At 36.4% G+C, this 20,372-nt stretch overlaps 1 protein-coding gene across 1 annotated transcript; it reads left to right on the top strand.

Moving 5' to 3' along the window:
* The first annotated feature begins 203 nt into the window (after window positions 1-203).
* On the top strand, window positions 204-20,132 carry NAA30 (N-alpha-acetyltransferase 30, NatC catalytic subunit). Its single transcript, XM_028100794.2, has 5 exons — window positions 204-356; window positions 627-1,398; window positions 6,446-6,569; window positions 8,574-8,629; window positions 16,711-20,132. The coding sequence occupies exons 2-5, from the start codon at window positions 628-630 to the stop codon at window positions 16,846-16,848; spliced, it is 1,089 nt and encodes a 362-aa protein (XP_027956595.1). The 5' UTR covers window positions 204-356; window position 627; the 3' UTR covers window positions 16,849-20,132.
* Window positions 20,133-20,372: the final 240 nt, after the last annotated feature.

The raw sequence follows: 20,372 nt of genomic DNA, 5'->3' as shown, positions 1-20,372 counted from the left end.
TCCAAAGCCGGAGACTCCAAAGCCCTCAGCAACTTCCCCGCCCCACAGCCCCACAGCCCCACCCATCAGCACGCGGCCTCCGCCAGTGCCCACAGGAGACACCTTCGTCCCCGCCCCTCCACAGGTCACCTCCCTCCACGCCCCTTTCCCTTGGCCCCGGCAGCCGGCAGGCAGGGAAGTGTCGTAAAGCCAGGCCTAGGAAACTTTACCCGGGGTAACAGCCGAGGCGCTTTACGGCGACGGCGGCTGAGTGTGGACCTTGGCGGTGGTGGAGGCGGCCGCGGCGGCGAAGGAGGCGGCGGCAGCGGCTGAGGAGGAAGAGGAGTGGCGGCAGTGGCGGCGGGGACCTGTGCGGGGTGAGCCGCGCGGAGGGGACAGGGAGGGGCTGCGGGTGACAGGGCCAGCGGATGGTTGCGGGCGGACGGGGACGGTGGCCGGCTGAACAGCTGGGCGGCGCTGAAGAGCGGGGGGGGGCGCGGAACTGGGGGGGCTGCTCCGTGAGGGACGGTTTCTGCCTTTGTTTCCCCCCCACCTGAACCGTCCCCCCCGCCCGCCCGCCGCCCCCCCTGCTGCGCGCTCGTCCGCCGGGTCTCATGGCCTCCCCTCTCGGTCTGTGTCGCCTCTAGGATGGCGGAGGTACCGCCTGGGCCTAGCAGCCTTCTCCCACCACCAGCACCTCCGGCCTCGGCGGCGGCGGAGCCCCGCTGTCCCTTCCCGGCGGGGGCCGTCCTCGCTTGCTGCAGCGAGGACGAGGAGGACGACGAGGAGCACGAAGGCGGCGGCGGCAGGAGCCCGGCGGGCGGCGAGGCGACGGCGGCGGCCAAGGGGCATCCGTGCCTCCGCTGCCCTCAGCCGCCGCAGGAGCAGCAGCAGCTCAACGGATTGATCAGCCCCGAACTGCGGCACCTCCGGGCGGCCGCCTCCCTCAAGAGCAAGGTTCTGAGCGTGGCCGAGGCGGCCACGACCACGGCCACCCCCGACGGGGGGCCCAGAGCGACTGCAACAAAAGGAGCTGGGGTACACTCGGGCGAGAGTCCCCCTCACTGCCTCCCCAATAATGGAAGAACTGCGCTCCCCAGCCGGGCAGAGGCAGTGGCGGCGAGCGATCCTGCGGCGACCCGCAATGGACTGGCGGAGGGCACCGAGCAGGAGGAGGAGGAGGAGGAAGACGAGCAGGTGCGGCTGCTGTCTTCATCCCTGACCGCCGGCTGCAGTTTAAGAAGCCCCTCAGGCAGGGAGGTTGAGCCTGGGGAGGATCGGACGATACGTTATGTCCGATATGAATCCGAGCTACAAATGCCCGATATCATGAGACTGATCACCAAAGATCTGTCTGAACCCTACTCCATTTATACCTATAGATATTTTATCCACAACTGGCCACAGCTGTGCTTCTTGGTAAGTGGATGGAATGCAAAGAGGGTGAACCCCGCAGAGAGATCCAGGCCGTGCAGGGCAGGGAGTGTGAGGGCTGAGAGTGGCAGTGGATGTATACGCCTGCGTTTCATAGTATGTTACCTGATGGAAAGTGCGTGTACGCACTACTAGTTATTTAATGAAACTTTTGGAAGTAAGACGCCTTGATCTGGCTTAACTTGGTATGTAAATGCAACAAGCCTGTATGATGCATTTTGGGGGTCTTGGATCCTGTTTCTATTAGCTTATAATCATGTTTAACCGTCTTTAATTACCCTCCCTCATCCTCAAAGCACTTTGCAATCATTTAATTTGAACATGGTTCTGTTCGGATACAGGCTTTATTAATCTCTCCATTACAGCCGTAATCAGGGAAGAGTGTATGCATAAACATGTTTTGGTGAACATGATTGTCAGTAAACTTGCTGTAGCCACATTGGAGAATTAAATCTTACAAGCATTTTCTTATTTTCAAGTAATTATGGAGATTGTTTCCTTTTACTTCAACAGGACAATTAACAGTTGTAGCCAGCGTGTTTTCTGGTACTAGATTGTAGAAGGCACTACTAACACTTCTGGTGACTGAAGGACTCCTGAAACTTGAACAAAATACCTTTTTGTGGAATGTAGGAAACTAAGTGTGAAATTGTTACTAATCTAATTTTTTTCTTTAGGAAACTGGTCATAGATATACCTAAATACTAGTAGTAACACTGGCTTGTGTAAGGTTATAGTTGACAAAATTTTTTTACTTATATGTAAGCAAAAAAGATTTGGCTATGAAACAAGCTAAATAGTTTTGTTTTTTGTTTTTTGATTTATGTAGTATTGGCAGTACCAGTAGTTTCTTCCCAATAATACTGACCAACTTTAATCTGTATGAAACCTTTCACTTAAATATTAACTGAAGGTATATGCTTTATATCTGTGTCCTCACAAGCATTTTGTTTCCATTGAATTTCACTAAGGAAAGGCAACATGCTTTTAAGAAGTATTTTATGATATGTAAAGGGAGAGCACTACTATATTGTTTTAGCATTGACTTAGTTGCACTTAGCAAGACGTTTGGACAGTGCTTTGAAATCCATCTTTTTGATTCTATATGTTGATAATCTGAAAATATTACTTCAATATAGGTAATGGTAGTTCTGTTGTTTTCTATGTTCAGTTTGCTAAACTTCAATTTAGTATATCTGTTTAAATTGTGGGAACTTTCTTATATTTTACAAAACTGCACTTCCAGGATTCTAACCATTGTATCAAAATAGTTCTTAGACATGCCTATGCCAATGAATATGGGAAAGTGATTTTATAGCACTATTATACATGTCATATTAAATGCTAGTGTAATTGCTAAAAATTTATGATTGATTTAATTGTAAGTTTACCCACAAAAGCATACACTTGAGTCAAACCTTAAATTGAAATAGTATATGTATTTCTGTTAATTACAGAAAATAGTTGTATATGTAATATTTAGTCAACTTCGGGTTCTGATATTACCTTGGCCTCTCTCAACTAGTCTGCCACTTTAGACTCTGATAAACTTAGTAAATTTTAGTTTTGATATTTCATAGACTCCTTCCAGTTCACCAGCTGATTTGTACTTTAGCTCTTTAATAGCTGGTTTGTTTAACATTAAATTCTGAATATCTGGAAATTGAGAGATGTACAGGTGGTTGACATCTAAGATTTACTAGTGCAAATATATATCTGGAGGTATTGAACATAAAACAGTAGTTAATCAGAGACCATTTAGAATTGGGGCCTTTATGTTGGCATTTAAAAAATTTGAATTTCCTGTAAGAACTAATTTAAAACACACATAAGTGTGTATGTTTATTTTAAGTCCTATCATTTTAGAACTGTAAAGGATCTTAGAACTGTGTATGTAAGGATTTTAAGTCCTATCATTTTAGAACTGTAAAGGATTTTAGAACTACTTTTTTTTTAATGCAAAAAAAATTAAGGACCAAAGTGACTTAAAATGTTTAAATCTTCAGATACTTAGGAGTGCCTGGCTGGCTCAGTCAGTGTAACATGCAACTCTTGATCTAGGTTGTGAGTTTGAGCCCCAAGTTGGGTGTAGAGATTACATAAAAATAAAATTATATATATATATATATATATATATATAAAAGCTTCAGGTATTTAGTGGCAGAGAGGTAAAACTAGAACTTTACCTGACCTCTTATTATGGAAATAAGAACCTGAAAAATTACATACTCTTGACAGTGAAGATCATTGTGTTACGAAGTTATGCTTCACCAAGAGACAATTGTCCTTGCAAACATGAATAATCTGAAGAGATTGAAAACCTCCAAAATGTTTCTGGTTTCCATATAACCTGTAATGGATTAAATGGAATGTATGAGGTTGAACCTTAGAAAATTGCCAATACTTGACCATATCTGACTAACAAAAATGACAGTTTCTTATGATTCTTTCTAATAATTATAACAGATGTGAAAGTAGAGTACCAGACAAATGGGAGACACTGTGAATTACTCTACTCTTAACTAATTTAGCACTACCTCTTTTGAGTTCATGGTATTTTCAGCTGTTGGTGCCTTTTTGAACTTCTTAAACTTATTACCAGTGATGTATTATAGTCTGTTTATTCTAAATTTAACTTTCTGGCTTCCTCTGTTTTCCAATGTATAGCATTCTGGAATTTGGGAATTTCTATTTCACACAACTTAAATTTTCCAGCTTTTATAGATTGACAGGCATTTGGCCTTGTAGAGTTAAGTCTTAATCTTGCCAGGAATTTTTCAGTTCCCATCCTTGAAAAAAAAATACATTTGGTAGTATGAGTTCCAAATATATGTGCAAAGCTTTTATTTGGAAAAATTGACAAGTAGTTTAGTGATTCTTATAAGTGTATATCCATCAGCAATTTATCAGAAAAAAAAAGTAACAGCATAGGCCTTCCTCACTACCGACATCTTATTAGTAACAGTATATTGTATATTGGGCTTTTATTTTTTTACTGATTCATACCACTTGATTTTTGCTCCTACAGATTCTTAATTAGGAAGAAGTCAATCTAGTCCAAGTGTGAACTGATATAATACTTCATTTGCCTACTACTTCCTTGGTCAAAGGACGAAGATTTGTTTGAAATTCCTGTCCAATTTGGAAGTCTTGTCCAATTGTATTGTGTCTAGTGGTTCTGATTTTGAAGAAACTTCTTTTGGATGGTTTATTAACTGTGAAGTGTAGCTGTCCTACAGTTTTGTATCAGATTTATATAGGTTTCTGCTTTTCCCTAACTTATGAGATGAGGTCAAAAAGTTTTTTAATGTACCATTAGTTCAAACATGTACACACACATGACCACATACATATACTTGAGGTGAGTTACTTTCAAATCAGAAAAATGCTTTTCAGCCAGCGAACTTTTATGTATTTTTCAGGTCTTATTTCAGAAAGAAATTTTAGTTTTCAAAAGAATTTTGATAGAACCAGATTTATTGTGAATGAAAATGGAAATAGCAATTTTAGAGGTGTATTGGTTCAAAATAGTTTTGGATTGTGTGATAAAACAGAAATGCATTAGTGTGAATTGTTGAATTTAATATCCCATCAAAAGGATTTTTCTGACCTAGTTCAGGTTTGTGTGAAATGGATTAGAATTACCTTGCCTGCAAGATTTCTCCACAATTAAAAAAGGACTTTTTAATCATTTTACAGAATGAGGGCTTTTTAATTTTTTAACCCAATTCCTGGTTTTTGTTGTTGAAAGTTTCTTCTGAAAATTTAATTTTATTAAGAGATAATTTGAAGTTTTCCTATTTTTTAAATGAGTGCTCTTTATAGCAAACACATATTTCTAGTGAGTTGACATGTTGTTAAATTATTGGAGTATTGCCCTATTGTTATTTACCAGAATACAGTATTATTAGAACTTTTCATGAGTGACAGAACTTTTGAAAAACATTTTTAATGGTAACACTGGAAATCTTAATGAAAATGGGGGATGATTAGCATTTATTCAACATGTAACCTTTAATGCTCTGGAAAGACATACATTTTTATTAAAATAATTCTATAAAGTTATATTAAAGCTTTTGGTATAATATGAAGCTCTGATTTTAAGTTCTAGATATTCTCTGAGCTTTATGATAATGATCATGTCAGGAGTGTCCTAAAAAATGACACCATTGTATATCTAGTCTTCGTAGTCATTCACTAAAAAAACCCCTTGGGTAGGATCCAAGGAATACCTTAAAAGCAATATTTTTTCTGAAAATCATTTACATTTTTTTTCCTGATCAAAATTTAACTCTACTGTTCATGTATAAATATCATGTCTTATATTTGTCTTTCACTAAAACTTTATTAGAATTACGTTTAAATTTACAGTACTTTGATAAGCAAGTTTCACAATATTTTATATCCTAATGAATAGACATTTTCTTAAACAAATTACTTTCATATATTTCCCCCTTTCCAAATCTTATGTAGGTCTTTATTGCAAATAATTATAAGCACCTCTTATAAAGTATTTGAATGTTTGCGAATCTTGCTTCCCCCCACCGCCACTAGGCTTTGATAATAAGCATAAGCAATTCATGCCCTAAACAATGTTGAACGATTTTATTTTATTTTATTTTATTTTATTTTATTTTATTTTTTTAAGATTTTATTTATTTATTTGACAGAGAGAGAGACAGCGAGAGAGGGAACACAAGCAGGGGGAGTGGGAGAGGGAGAGGCAGGCTTCCCGCGGAGCAGGGAGCCTGATGCGGGGCTCGATCCCAGGACCCTGGGATCATGACCTGAGCCGAAGGCAGTCGCTTAACCGACTGATCCACCCAGGCGCCCCTGATGAACGATTTTAAAGCTGGAATATTTGAAGGAGTTCTAGGATTTAGATTTCTGAAACTTCTGTGATTGCTCTCTTAGTAGAATTCTTATCTCTTCTTCCTCAAAAATATGACCAATGGTTGGTTGCTGTTTCCCTGGGTAATTGTGCAGTACCTGATGGCAATGTATTCTTCATAACTGTTTGTTTATTTTTAAGGCCATGGTAGGGGAGGAGTGTGTAGGTGCCATCGTTTGCAAGTTGGATATGCACAAAAAGATGTTCCGCAGAGGTTATATAGCCATGTTAGCCGTGGATTCCAAATACAGGAGAAATGGCATTGGTAAGGAAAATATTATGTTATTAAAGAATGCATAAGTTGTTTTCATTTTTGTTTTTTGAAGAAAAAGGTTTAAATGTAAATATGTAGAAATGAGAAAGAAGCAAAGGGAAGAAAATTAAGGTTTTTATTTCAAAATATTTAAAAAAATGTTCTTAAAATGACTTGTTTATTAATGCTTTGAGAAATTATCTTTCTAACAAGTAGCAGGTGATCAGTTTTTACCTCCATTTTTTTTAATCACATTCAAAATGATTCGTGTTATACTACGTACTGCTGTTTTCAGTAGCGTTATTGGGGCACTTGATCACAGCCCTCCAGGAGCTGTCTATACCTGGGTTAAGTGGACCTCAAGGCAAAATTATGGAGAAATTGTTACCATTGTTTAGTACTAGTCCTCAAACATATTCACAAATCAGGGAGAACCAGGAGAAAAGAGAATTGTTTCTTAGTATTCCCAATTTCATCTCTTTCTTGGGTCTACTTTTCCTGGCATTTTCAGTTAATCTTATAATTGTGATTTATTATAATGGTCGTCAGAATCACTGGGTGGTTTAAAAACAAATGCTTAGGTCCCTCCTTCTGAGAATCTTGTTTGTCCTGTTAGAAGTAGGACTGAAGCTTCCCCAGGTGACTGTGATGTAAGCCTGGTTAAGAGCCACTGTCCTAGTGTCTAGGACCTACTGGCTTTTTGTTCAGGATGGGGGATCAAGCGCTTGTCTGAGCTTGTCCAATTCTGGGATCTAGTGAAGCTCAGTAAGTATTCGTGAAAGATTTAATGCCTGTACCAGTATTTAATTACTAGCAGTTTTTTTGTCACTTGTAGTTTTTTTTTTTATTTTTAAAGCTTTATTTATTTTATTTGAAAGAGAGAATGAGAGAGAGCACATGAGAGGGGGGAGGGTCAGAGGGAGAAGCAGACTCCCCACTGAGCAGGGAGCCCGATGTGGGACTCAATCCCAGGACTCCAGGATCATGACCCGAGCCGAAGGCAGTCGCTTAACCAACTGAGCCACCCAGGCGCCCTGTAGTTTTTTTTTTTTATATGAGTGTTTTTGTCCAATTTAAGACTGTTTCACACAATCTGAGATGTCATGAGAAATCATTATGAATAGGTTGACTTAATACATTTGGTTTAACCAACCTTTCTTATTAGAGTTAAGAGTTTACTACTAAGGTTTTTAATGGATTGGACTTGTTATATAAGCCAGATTTTAGTTTTTGACACATTAAAAAGAGCTGATTAAGGGCTCATGGCAAATGATAAGCAATTGTCTGACTAATTCACAGGGCAGAACCTGGTAGCTTGAGGGCTGCATCTTAGCCCTCAGACGTTTTGTTTGGCCCGTGTAATGTGATCTTCCTCATGTGCATGGTTGGAAAATTAAGAGATTCCTTACAGAATTTGGATTTCTTAAAATCAGAGTTGGCAGTTGTTTTCCCTTTTATGTACCAAATGTATCTGACCCTAAACTAGGATACATTTTGCTAGACATTTACAGAGACACCACTGGCATCATTTGGGAATGCTGGACTTCAGTATGCTCAGGCTCACTATAAGGTTTGTAGGAACCAACCCAGTATCTTGGGCCCACGCTGCGTCACAGCAGTTTCAGGTATAATCTTTGGCAAGATTCGCTCAAGAGTCTTGTAGTAACTTCAGCTAGTTCAAGGGTTTCCTGGATTGCTCTGACCGTACCATATCTTGCCTTTTTCTTTTTCCCCTTTTCTCTTACCTTCAAACAGAACAGCACAAACTTCTTGGAGCGAGTAATTACGCCTAAGAAAAAGGGATACATATGGAGGGAGATAGGTCTTTTATTATACTGCTATGTGTAGGTTCTGTTGGCCTCTCAGTTTAAATTTTTTCTCACTTAAGGTAGTCTGTGTATCTGCATTCAAGGTAAACCCAGCATTTGATATTTCTGTGCTTAGTATGAATATGATAATTTAGGTATCTTTAAGAAACTCAGTTTTACTTCATTAATACTCATATCTCTATTCTAGGTACTAACTTGGTTAAGAAAGCTATATATGCCATGGTTGAAGGAGACTGTGATGAGGTAAGTCTTTCTAAATGTTTAAAACCCTTTACTGTAGGGGCGCCTGGGTGGCTCAGATGGTTAAGCATCTGCCTTCGGCTCAGGTCATGATCCCAGGGTCCTGGGATCGAGTCCCGCATCGGGCTCCCTGCTCCTTGGGAGCCTGCTTCTCCCTCTGCCTCTCTCTTTCTCTCTCTCTCTATCTCTCGCGTCTTTCATGAATAAAAAAAAAAGTCTTAATAAAAAAAAAAAAGCCCTTTACTGTGGTCTGTATTCTACCAGTTTTTTTTTTTTTAAATAAGTATTCCATAAGTCATACTGCAAATTTCATTGCAAACTATTATATAATTGTCGCTTGTGGTGAAAATTATATTCCTTTTAAAAACACATGAATTTTGACCTAGAACAAATTTTAAGATGATAATGGGAGCTAAAATTTGTTCTTTGTCAAAATGTAAAGGTGAAATCTTAGACATTTTCAGTAAATGGTATTCAGAAGATTTGTTCAGTTAAAGTCACTTAAGGTAGCTCTTATTATAATCTTACTGCAATTTCCTTACGTATTGGCCTTAGTTTCCTCTCTAAATAACATTTTTTTTTTTTAACTGTGGGCCAATTGTCAGCTCATATGAAAGACATTTCGTGTTTGAAAAAAAATCTCTCAGCATTAAATAATGAGAAGGCTGAGGAGAAAAAATGACAACCACTTTTTAAATGTAGACCTGTCTGCATATTAATCTGGGAGTGTCTTTTCTCTTTAGCCTGTTTGTACAGCCTAACCACAGCTATAATTTCTTTGTATCCTACAGCACTGTCCTGTGCACATAGTGAGTGCTCCGTAACTAATGGTGATGGTTGGGAATGTTAAAATTTACTGTCATATGATGTGGAAGGAAATATAAACTAGAGAAGTATAGATGTTTTTAATACAGCAATGGTGACTGAGATGGAACAAAGTTGTATTGTGTTAATAATTTTATGAACCGTACAAGTGACAATTATCTTTATTACTGGAGGGCAACTATGCCTTAGAGAGTTCTCAAAATACTTAAAATTAGATAATTTTTTCCTCAAAAGACTCTAACCTGTTTTGATTACTTTTTTTTAAGACGAGTTTTTTTTCTGTACAAAATGTATACACAGTCGTTAAACATGATGTGTATGTGTGATTCGAGGGTACAGAGTCCCTTCATTCACCATGCTCACACTCTGCAGCTACTGTTCATCTTCAAATATGTATCCTCCCATTTCTAAGCACACATCTAAGCTGTGTAATACTTTTTCTTTACACAAATGAAGCCATAGTTATTATTCTGCAATAATTACTTTTTTTTGTTTAACAATATCTCATGAACATGTTTTCATGTCAGAATACAGAGATTTACCATAGAGTATTCTCACCCTTCTTGTTCACATTAGTTTGTATTCTGACAGATTACACTAAATAGTGTTTGTTTGAGAAGGCCTGCAGGTATGTTGGGCAGCACAGAGGAAATCATCCTGGCATTTCAGAATATTCAGTGTTACTTCAAATAAGGTAATTCACATGTAGTGAAGGATCTTATATTGTTCACAGCTTTTAATATAATACCACAAAGTAAAAGATGCAGTGACCCTGATCATTTAAATGGCTGGTAACTAAAATTTGCCTAAGTGGATTAGACTGCATATGTTGATGGGTGTAAGTCTCTATGTTTGTAGCCACACTGGTTTAGTTCATCAGGAGGAGAAGTCAAGCTTCATAAAAGTTGCTGAACAGTTTGGAGAAATCTTTGGGTTAATAAGACCATGTTTTGATCCACTGCTACTGAGTAGAGTGGTTTCCAGTGAGCAGGGATGTTACGAACAGGGAGTATTATGTTCCTTAATGGTGTTATACCTTTTGTGAGTTATCCTAGTCACTACCTGTGAGACATGGTAGTGTGCTTTACCTTAACTAAACAAATATGTTTATATAGTATTGGTTTTCCTTTAAAAGTTCTGGGGATTGATATGGAGATTTGGGTTATATTGTTTTAGTCTCATAGTTATATCCTAAATTAGTGACACATTTTATGGTAGAAATACTCTTTTCATTGTGGGCCTAAAAATCTAATTCTGATTTACTTTTCTTTCTTTTGAAGCAAAGAGTTTTACCTATTCTTAGTCTGAAATGAGGATAGTTCCAAAAACTTCTTTTGTATGATTTTTTTACAGTTTGAATAGTTCTGCCTCTGGATTAGAGAACTCTTCTGTTTAAAAAAAATTGTGTCCCACATTGTTCAGATAAAGGTTTTGCTCTATGAAGGGATAGAACCTTTGTTTACTCTTTATAAGGCTTTTCCTCTCCCTTTCCTTGTGTTTTAAACTGTATAGGCCATGATTCTATCCCCTTTTCCCTTCTAATTTTTGATAGTTAATTTGTCTTTGTTGGTTCCGCTTCCTTTTATTACCATTTCATCCCATTTGGTTTGGTTTCTTACCCCTCGACTCCAGTGTAACTACTTTCTCACTGATGTATTTGCTAGACCTAGTAGCTTCTTGGTTCTCCTCTACTTATTAAACTACTTCTCAGTCTTTAAGAGCCAAAACAAATATCAATAACTTTTTAAAAGTTTTCCTTAATCCTTCTGGACAGAATCATTTGTGTGGCTTCTGTGGTTTTCTTGGCTTCTCTTTTTGTAAAATTTACTCCGCTATTCAGAGTCTGTGCCTTAGCTGCTAAGGGAGGAGAGATTCCTTTTCTTGTTTACTGCTGTGTTCTTAGTACTTAGTGTGGCATTTGTGATAGAGTACAATGGTTCTTAAATATTTGTTGACGATTAGTTCAGTGCTTCCAGCATTTTATCTGTACCTCTTTTTTTTTTTTAATGGACTTGTGAATTTCAGCTTGTACAATTAATTGTTAACTTGTCTTTCCCTCTGAGCTTTCTGTAAGCTTGCTAGGAATGGCAGTCATTTTACTTGTTTTGTACATAGTAAGATTTAAAAAAAAAAGTATCTACTCATCAGTTGTTAAAAGACCTTTTGGTAAAAACAAAATCATACGTAAAAACAGTCTTGTATGTAATAATTGTGTTCTGAGGAAAACTGAAATTTTAATTTCTAAGAATATAGTAACCAATTATAAAGCAGCCAACATGTGATTTTACTTAAATTAGGCCAACCTTCTTTTCTCTTAAAGTGTTAAGGAATTTTGGCAGATTATCGGAAAGACATTTGAAAAGGGATTTAAATTACATTTTCCACCACTTAGGTTGTACTGCTAATTTTTTTTTATTCTTAAGGAGATTTTTAATTCTATGCATCTATACAGAGTTACATTTGGAAATCTCTATGAAGCCTTACCGTGCACATCTTGTCAATTTTTACTTCCTATTCTGTTGGTAGAATTTGTCATGTTTTTACTGCTCTTGGTTGCTATTGTCATTTTTAAGATAAATTTACATCATATTAAACCAAAATTAGTAATCACAGAGTTGAACTGTAGGTGATGTTTTTGTTCAAATAATAATGAAATACTCCTCTGATCTAATAGTTATTTTCATTTTGCCTTACTATGACTTTCCTAACGTTTTATGTCAGAATTAGACATGTTAAAACAGCATAACTAAAAGATCTTTTTAAATTTTCTGTATATTTGGAGCTCTCTATAAAAGTTATAGCATGAAAAAAAGAAAAGTGGATTTGTTGTTTCATGAATGAGAAATACATTACCCATATTGCTGACCTGGCTTGAATTTGGTTACACCCCCACATGTTCTGGCTGCCAAACATGTAGTGGCTACTAGGACAAGCATCTTGGATTTGTGTATTACATTAGGGGATTAGTAAGAAAAATACATACAAATAGCATGAATAAGTTTTCTAGAATATGGGATTGCTGGATCATATATTAGTCCTATTTTTAAGTTTTTGAGGAACCTCTGTAACTACTTCCATGATGGCTGTACCAATTTACATTCCTACCAACAGTGGCCTAATTTATTATAACCAATGATAAATTTGTTACATATTAACAGAATGCATATAATATCTTGATATATACAAATGCATCTCATGTATTTTTATGATTTTTTGATATGTACAAAGATGAATTTTATGATAATGTACAAAGCCTTATATGTTTAACAGTTATATGTTGAACATTTTTAGTTTCACTGGAAACATATTTTGGCTATGAGACAGAGGCTGCTGGGTAGAGAAGAGTAAAATGGAGATATTTAAGCTGTAAGGACTTTTGGTTGAGTAGTTTGTCCTAATTAAAGAACTGGTTATGAGAAACCTGGGTTCTAGATCCATCTTCTTTCACTTAGAATTGTGTGATTGTAGGCAAGTCATTTAACTTTTTATAGTCTGTCTCTTTGTCTATGCAGTGTGATTGTAATTCTGATCTTAAAGGCATGTTATGAAGAGCAGTAGTAGTGTTCAGTAGTATTTATGGAAGGTCTGTGAGGTGCCAGTTGATAGGCTAGTGCTTAGGAACGTTCTAGCAGTGAACAGTTGCCCTCCCTCCAACAGTTCCAGCCTATAATATTAAAAAAATCTTTCTAAACTGTAATTGTTTGGCTTATCCTGACAATGGTTTGTTGCTAAGAGAGTCTGTGGAACTTCACAGTAATCCTTTTTCTGTTAAGTAGAATTCTACTTTGCCAAATTTCTTTGGGACCAAAGTAGCCTCATAATGCTTTGGCTTCCTATGTAATAACTCCCATGATGTGGACTAAAAGAATAGTTTTATATTGAGTTTTCACTATAAACCCAGATTCTCTTTTAAGTATTAAAAAGTAGTTACTTTTTTTCTGACAGTTTCTATTTTGTCAAATGATCTCTTTGTTTAGAGAATGTGAGTGTACTGAGAGAATATTTTCATTTTAACTAAGGTTAGCCCTTTGTGTAATTCCATTTCTGTATAATTGGGCTGTATTTCACTAATCTGTTAGGATGCCAACAAACGTGAATACAACTCTTTACCACACTTTATGTGTGTATTTTTGTAGCCATAATTAGCTTCAGATGTGTCTTGAATATTTCCAATTGCCAAATATTAACAAACAGACTTAGAATCCCTTCATTGTGTCTTAAGTAGGTTAGATCTCCCATTTGCTGCTTTATTTTAATCTGGGAAACAATCAGGGGAGGCACAGAAGAGTGGATACTATTAAGCTGTAGTTCAGATTTGGAGTCTGGTCTGTTTTAGCAGTACTGGTGGCCTTGAGTTTCATTCTTTTGTAAATTGGAGAAAATCATATCTATTTCATAGGGTTATTGTGAAAATAACATAATGACAAATGCATGTAAAATGACATGCATGTAAAATGCTTTACAATTTTATTAAGCCTTCAATAAATATTAGTTTTAAAAAAACCTCCTTTTTCTGTGAAATCAAGTTCCAAGTTTTGAGTTGTTGTACCTTTATTACTTCATGTGTTAATTGTTTTGACACATTTTAGCTCTAATTAGGTGGTGGCCTAAAACAGAATTCTAGGAGTTATGCAAGAGAATTGTTCAAAATTGAAAACCTGTATTGATCAGACTGTAGTGTCCCATACTGGAAGATGACATACATTACTAAAAAGTTCCATTTTTTTAAGAGCAGAGAAAAATTGTTGACTTTTATTCTTAAACCAGTTTATTTGTTGTACATTTATTTAAATGTCCCTTCTTAGTAATATTTTCTCTTGCTCCTGAATTACTCATTACTTGTGTACAACATTTATTTAACTGTCCCTTCTTAGTAATATTTTCTCTTGCTCCTGAATTATTCATTACTTGTGTTTAGATCTTTAAAAAGTTCAAATTTAGCATGTGATTTGCTTTAATGAGTTAATTTTGTAGGCAGTTGCTTTAAGATGATGCTTTTTCTTTCAGGACTTTGGTCATTTAAAAGTTTGGTAATACTTTTGTTTGTTTAATGTTTATGTAATTATGTAATATAATGAAAGGTGCTTAGGATGTATATAATTTACAAATATTTAAGAGCCTTCTATGTGTTAGGCAGTGTGTTAGGTACCTAGGAAATGGCTTTGAAGGAGGTACACATGATCCCTGCCCTTGTTGGGCTCATCAGCTAGGAGAGATGACATAGTCATTAAATGTTGAATGAGAATGGAGTTGAATAAGGAGAAGTGCAGAGTGCTCTTGGGATAATATAAAAGAAAGGGACACTTCACCCAGTCTGGAAGGGACAAGCTAAGGCCAAAAGCAAGGAGGTCAGGAAGAGCATCCTTCCAGACGGAGAAATCAACTTATGTGAAAGGTCTAAGGTGGGAAAGATTATGGTGGGTTCCAGAAACTGAAAGTTCAGTGTTGATCTTGGAGAGCTGGGGGAGGGGGAGGGGAATGCCTAAACTGAAGTTGGCAAGGTAGGTAGAGGCCATATTTTGATGGGCCTTTTAGGTTTCTTTACATTATTTTTAAATTGTGGACTTTATCTTGAGGACAAAAGGGAGTCAGTAAGTGGTTTTAAGCAGGGAGTTAACAAGAGCATCATTCTACTTAAAGAGAATGGGAGACCCTTTGAGTTAGGAGGATCTTGTAATTACAGTGAAAGTTGATGGCAGCTTGGACTAGAATAGTATCATTAGGGATAGAAAGAAAAGGGTCGATTTGAGAAATTTAAGAGAGAATTGAAATACTCGGTGCTTGGATGTTTGTAGGGGGGCGTGAGAAGAAAGAAGTTCAACAATGACTCTTGGTTTCAGGTTTAAGGGTTGGTAGGATGGAGATCTTGTTACTAAGATGTGGAATTGTGGAGGAGAAGTTGATCATGAGTTCAGTTTTGGATAGGTTGAGTTGAGATATATTCTTTTTCCTATTATTTACGTCCGTTTGAATTCTTGTCAGGTATTTTGATAGCTTGAGATAGAACAGAGAGACTCATAGGCTTTACTTGGGACTTTAATTATACTCTGCTTTTTTTGTCCCACTTCAAACACCTGAGGGTTATGACATCCCAGCAGTAACTGTGACTCACTGTGTTGGTAATTCTCAATGAGGTAGGTTGAGAATCAATAGAAAGGCAAATAGAGCTGTGTATCTAAAAGGTGGGAGGTTGGGATAGAGGATGTTTTGGTAGAGGAAGGTAGAAACAAATTAAAAAAAGGAAATCACACAATATCAAAAAGTATCACTTATTGTCAGGGCCATTGGTTCAGTAATATTAAAAAAGATTCAGAAGTCAATACTTTATGTGTTCTTCTGTTAAGTGTTGATATCCATAATATGTAGTCATTTTGTTCTCAGACTGTAGTCTCCCAACTAGCAGCATCAGCATCAACTAGCAATTTTTTAAAAATACAGATTCTTGGGCTCCATCCCAAATCTACTCAGAAACCCTGGAGGAGGGGTCTCAGCAATCTATTTTAACAAACCCTCCAGTTAACTAATGTTTGGGTACTTTTGGTCTAAAATCAGTAAAGGGTCAGATGAGTAAATATTTTAGACTTTGCAGACTATAGATCTCTGGTGCAGCTGTTCAACTCTGCTCCTTGTGTTGAGAAAGCAGTCCTAGACAGCATGTAAACAAATGGGCATGGTTGTGTTCCAGTAAAACTTTATTTACAGAAGCAGGCAATAGGCACATTTGGCCCAAGAGCTATAATTTGCAGATTCTGGTGTAGACTCTAGACAATATGGTAATTGTTGCCAGGATAAATGATGACAAATTAATGAAAATACAGGAGTTCAGAGGTCAATTTGAATAGTTTCAAGTACTGGTCAATTTTCTTCAAAGTTTTTATTGTTGATTTTTTTCTTTTCTTTGTCTTTTTGTCACACTATTTTTCTCCACAGGGAAGTAATTCATCTTTGTTTTAGTATAAAACATATATTCTCATTGCTAAAACTTTCAAAGATCACAAAAAACCAATAGAACAGGAAATGTTCACATTCCTACCTCTCCTTGCCCCAAGAGAAAATTACTATCACAATTTCAGTGACCATTTTTCTGGGTTCTTTCTGTACATCATTAACATTTATTGTTTCACCATCAATTTTAAAACAGATACGGTATGTTTTTCTTAAATATTTGAAATGCTTATATGGGATTTGTCAAATTATGAAATTATAAAATTAATTTCAAATATATGAAATTGTAACTTAGTTTTCTCCTCTTTTCAAAGGTTGTTTTGGAAACAGAAATAACGAATAAGTCTGCTTTGAAACTTTATGAAAATCTTGGTTTTGTTCGAGATAAGAGGCTGTTCAGATACTATTTAAATGGAGTTGATGCACTGCGACTTAAATTGTGGCTGCGTTGAGAAACTGACATCAAGGAACAACTTTCCAACCACGCAGAATCGACCTTTGCATGCAATGCAATTTGTACAAAATTGCTTTGCAGGTGGATTTAGTAATTTCCATGCAGCTCTTATCTGTCAGTGTCTCATTGAGTGTCGCACAATATTTGTTGCACTTTGGCATGGCGCATTTGTTCCGAATTAAAAGAGATTGTTTTAAACTTAAAGAGTTCTTTTGGTACCAGCAAGATGTGCCAGTTGATAGCCAAGATTTGTTTGTTCATTTGCAAAGTCTGCTGACAATGTCATTTACACAGTGATCATTTTGTCACAGAACCAGTAAGTGGAACATGATTTTTGTTCCTTAAAAAAGCCAATGTAGATTGTAAAAATCTCCAGGTTATACTAACATTTCACATGAAACCTGCCATAGTTTTCTGAAGAGGGTGGGGGAAAAACTTCAATTTTAGGTTTTATTTTTTCAATATTAAATTTTCCATTCTTGAATATTGGTACCTCAGTGATTAGTGAATGAAAAAAATGTTATGTAGGGTTGGGTGTGTCTTACAATGAGTAAAGATAACAATTAAATTGCGTCTGCCAGTGCCTGTGTAGATAAATATATTTGTCTTCATCTCTAGTTTTTGAATGCATGCTATCTTTTCCTTTTCTTTAAGGTCTTTGCAAGCAAACTTTTGTTTTTATTTAAATTCTAAATTTGATAATAAATTATTTCAGATTTTTATAATTTGGATACTTTTTTCCAGGTGAGTGACAGAGTGGTTTACTGTAAAGTCCCTTTTTTCCTTACAGTAAGAAGTTGAATCTACTTGGAAAATCTTTGAGAAATGACTCAAAAAGGGATGAGAAAAGTTGATGGAGCCGGGAATTGCTGGGTTTTTGGATGCACTTTTTTTTTGAGAGTGAGGGAATTTTTGGAAAAGAATAGAAAATTAATGTAAATTGGTATGATTTTATTTAATCAAAATTATCGCTAAGCTGTGAAGAACAGCTTTTACAAAGCAGCTGGAACTTTTCCCACTTGATTTGGATTTCACATTGCTTCTATTTCTTAAAATGCTTCACTTTTGGTTCTTGGTCTTGGAAGTAAATTTCAAGGTGCATTGTATCCATTTTAAACTGATTTTATTTTATTTTCACTTATTTGAGCAAATTCTTGGGGAAGCTTTGCTTAGTCCTCAAAAAAACAAAAGGGAAAATTGTAAAAAATTTTTGGAATGAGTTCTATGGGTTTTCTTAATAGTTATTACCATGTTCAGTTACATTGTATTTTGGCCAATCTGTGCAGTGTAACAAATTTTAAAGTTAATTGCTTTCAATTGAGTCAGGAAACCTGTGATGGATAATTTAACTGGAAAACCTAGGTACCCATAAAAAAAAAAATTGATGCTCTGTGAAAAATGTTTTGTAGGATTCTATGTTGTTTTTTCTTTAATTTGGATATGCTTTACTTCTGCTCTAGGATTTGGTTTGAATTTTATTTTATGGCTATAATTACTGTATTTTTAAAAACCCTACCTCCATTAACAGTTGGTAAAAGCCCCCTTTCAGGAAAGTTTGTTGCCTTTTTTTTTTTTTTTTTAAAGGAAAGCTGCTCCTTGCTCAGTGTAGTGTCTTGAAAGTGAACATGGTATTAAGTACTTTTAAAATAATGATACACAGATTTGGTGAAAATAAAATCTTCCTGCTGGTGGGATCATTTATAGTTCCTTATTTTTAAAGACAACTTTTTTTTTCCATTTTATGTTGCTCTTGAAAGTTTAATCGGCAGAATACTGATTACATTAAAAATGTGATGATCACACAATACTCAGCTTTCCAGCTGACGATTTTGAGTATGTCTATGCTCAAATGTCATTTGGGCTCTAGCATTTAGAGGAATGCCAATCCTAGTGATGCTTCTGTTATTTTTAATATGGAGGGAACTGAGCTAAAACAGTTATCAAATTTTATCTCACCACTTTATATTTGACTTGCTGAGAGTAATGATAGTTGATGAACATACAGTTGCTTGACTCACTAATGGGGACAGTTCCAAAGTAGATACATGCTGGATTTTCATTTCAACCATTATGTTTTTGGCACGTTGTCAATGAAACCATTTCTACTGACCTTTTGCCCCAGAATTGACCAGGTTTTGCTGAACTGACTGGGTGTTTTTGTAAACATGACCTTAACATGTGGCTAAAAAGTCAGATGGTTGCTGTATTGTTCAATTGATGTATATTGAATATAAATGTCTCCCTTATGTCTTTCATTGGTTATGCAAAAATTGTTTACTTAAGTAGACTGAAATTTTACTTTCTAGCTTGATAACCCAGCATCAAAACTAAGTCTCCATTCCAGTTGAAGTAGCATCATACATTAATTTACTTTTTGATAGTGGGCTTTCATTTTTCTTAATATGATCTTAAAACAGTCCCATTTAAAATTGATAGAGTGAGTTCACTTGGCTAAAACTGAGCAAAATTGGTGCAACTTTCTTTTAACGGGGTGCTGCCTCTTTAAGACTGACTGTACTATCCACTGACACTGGTTTGGCAGTTGGTACTGCTGAACATTTTTATACATGCTACCATGAAGCTATATATGTTAGTATTGAAGAAGCTAACGGGTATACTATCTTTTTTGATATGTGGGCTGATTGTAATTTCCCTTACTTTAGGATGAAACTACTCTAGAGAAGTCCACAGATCAGAAACCAGACAGTAGTTTTTGAAGTTGAAGCCAACAAAATAAAAAAAAAAAAATTACTATTAAAAAATTGGTTTTGAGATTTTCTGCCTCTTCCCCAAATTACCCTCCCTACTTGCTTGACAAATCTATGTAAAGGAGTTTGTTTGTCACATGTTTTAATTTTACCTTGCCCTGTGTTACGGTATTGGCTGACATGTATAAGACTGGATGTGTATATTTATTATGGTGTCTAAAAATCATGAAGTTCATCACTTTCCAGGAGCATAGATAAAAGCAAATTGGTAGTGCATCAGAGTTACTTTTCAGTGCACCATGACATCACTAAAATGAGTGCTATAATGTTACAGGGCTTTCAGGTTTGTAAAAACATAACCATAAATTATATTGACGTCAGATATGAGTTGAGTATCTATAAAATATCACGTGTATCTCAAAATATTGGACTGCTGTTTGATGACTGGATATTGCTGCATAATTTTCTTCTATTGTCCCATATCCTTTTGGAGAGAGAGATTTAATGGGATTTGAAATGTGCAAGATGTCTAAATAAGATGCAGTCAAATAAAGTTGGTTAAGTTGTGTTTGCATTTTTCTTTTAGATACAGCTGTGTGCATTTTATGATTGAGTTGTTCTGCTTTTACCTAAGAAAAAAAGCCAAGCAATCCATTCAGTTCACCACTTCCTGCCTCCCATCCAAGAATTATTTGGAAGAAGTGATATATAATTGTTATCTACTTTGTGTTCTGACAAAGTAAATTTAAAAATAACAGCATGAATTTGATTTTCCTAAAAGTATTCAAAGTTAGTCAACTCAGATATCAGATAT

The sequence above is a fragment of the Eumetopias jubatus genome, unplaced genomic scaffold (genome assembly GCF_037043125.1).
Source record: "Eumetopias jubatus isolate StellerSeaLion01/CBP00866 unplaced genomic scaffold, mEumJub1_p1.0 scaffold_7, whole genome shotgun sequence".
NCBI lineage: Eukaryota > Metazoa > Chordata > Mammalia > Carnivora > Otariidae > Eumetopias > Eumetopias jubatus.
This window is presented reverse-complemented; position numbering and strand designations above follow the sequence as displayed.

What these genes read in the sequence shown, in the direction of transcription:
- NAA30 (XM_028100794.2), top strand. Translation starts at nt 628, where the DNA reads ATGGCGGAGGTACCGCCTGGGCCTAGCAGCCTTCTCCCACCACCAGCA. An exon ending in GGCCACAGCTGTGCTTCTTG is followed by an intron (nt 1,399 to 6,445) that starts GTAAGTGGATGG and finishes TTTATTTTTAAG; the next exon opens with GCCATGGTAGGGGAGGAGTG. An exon ending in ATACAGGAGAAATGGCATTG is followed by an intron (nt 6,570 to 8,573) that starts GTAAGGAAAATA and finishes TCTCTATTCTAG; the next exon opens with GTACTAACTTGGTTAAGAAA.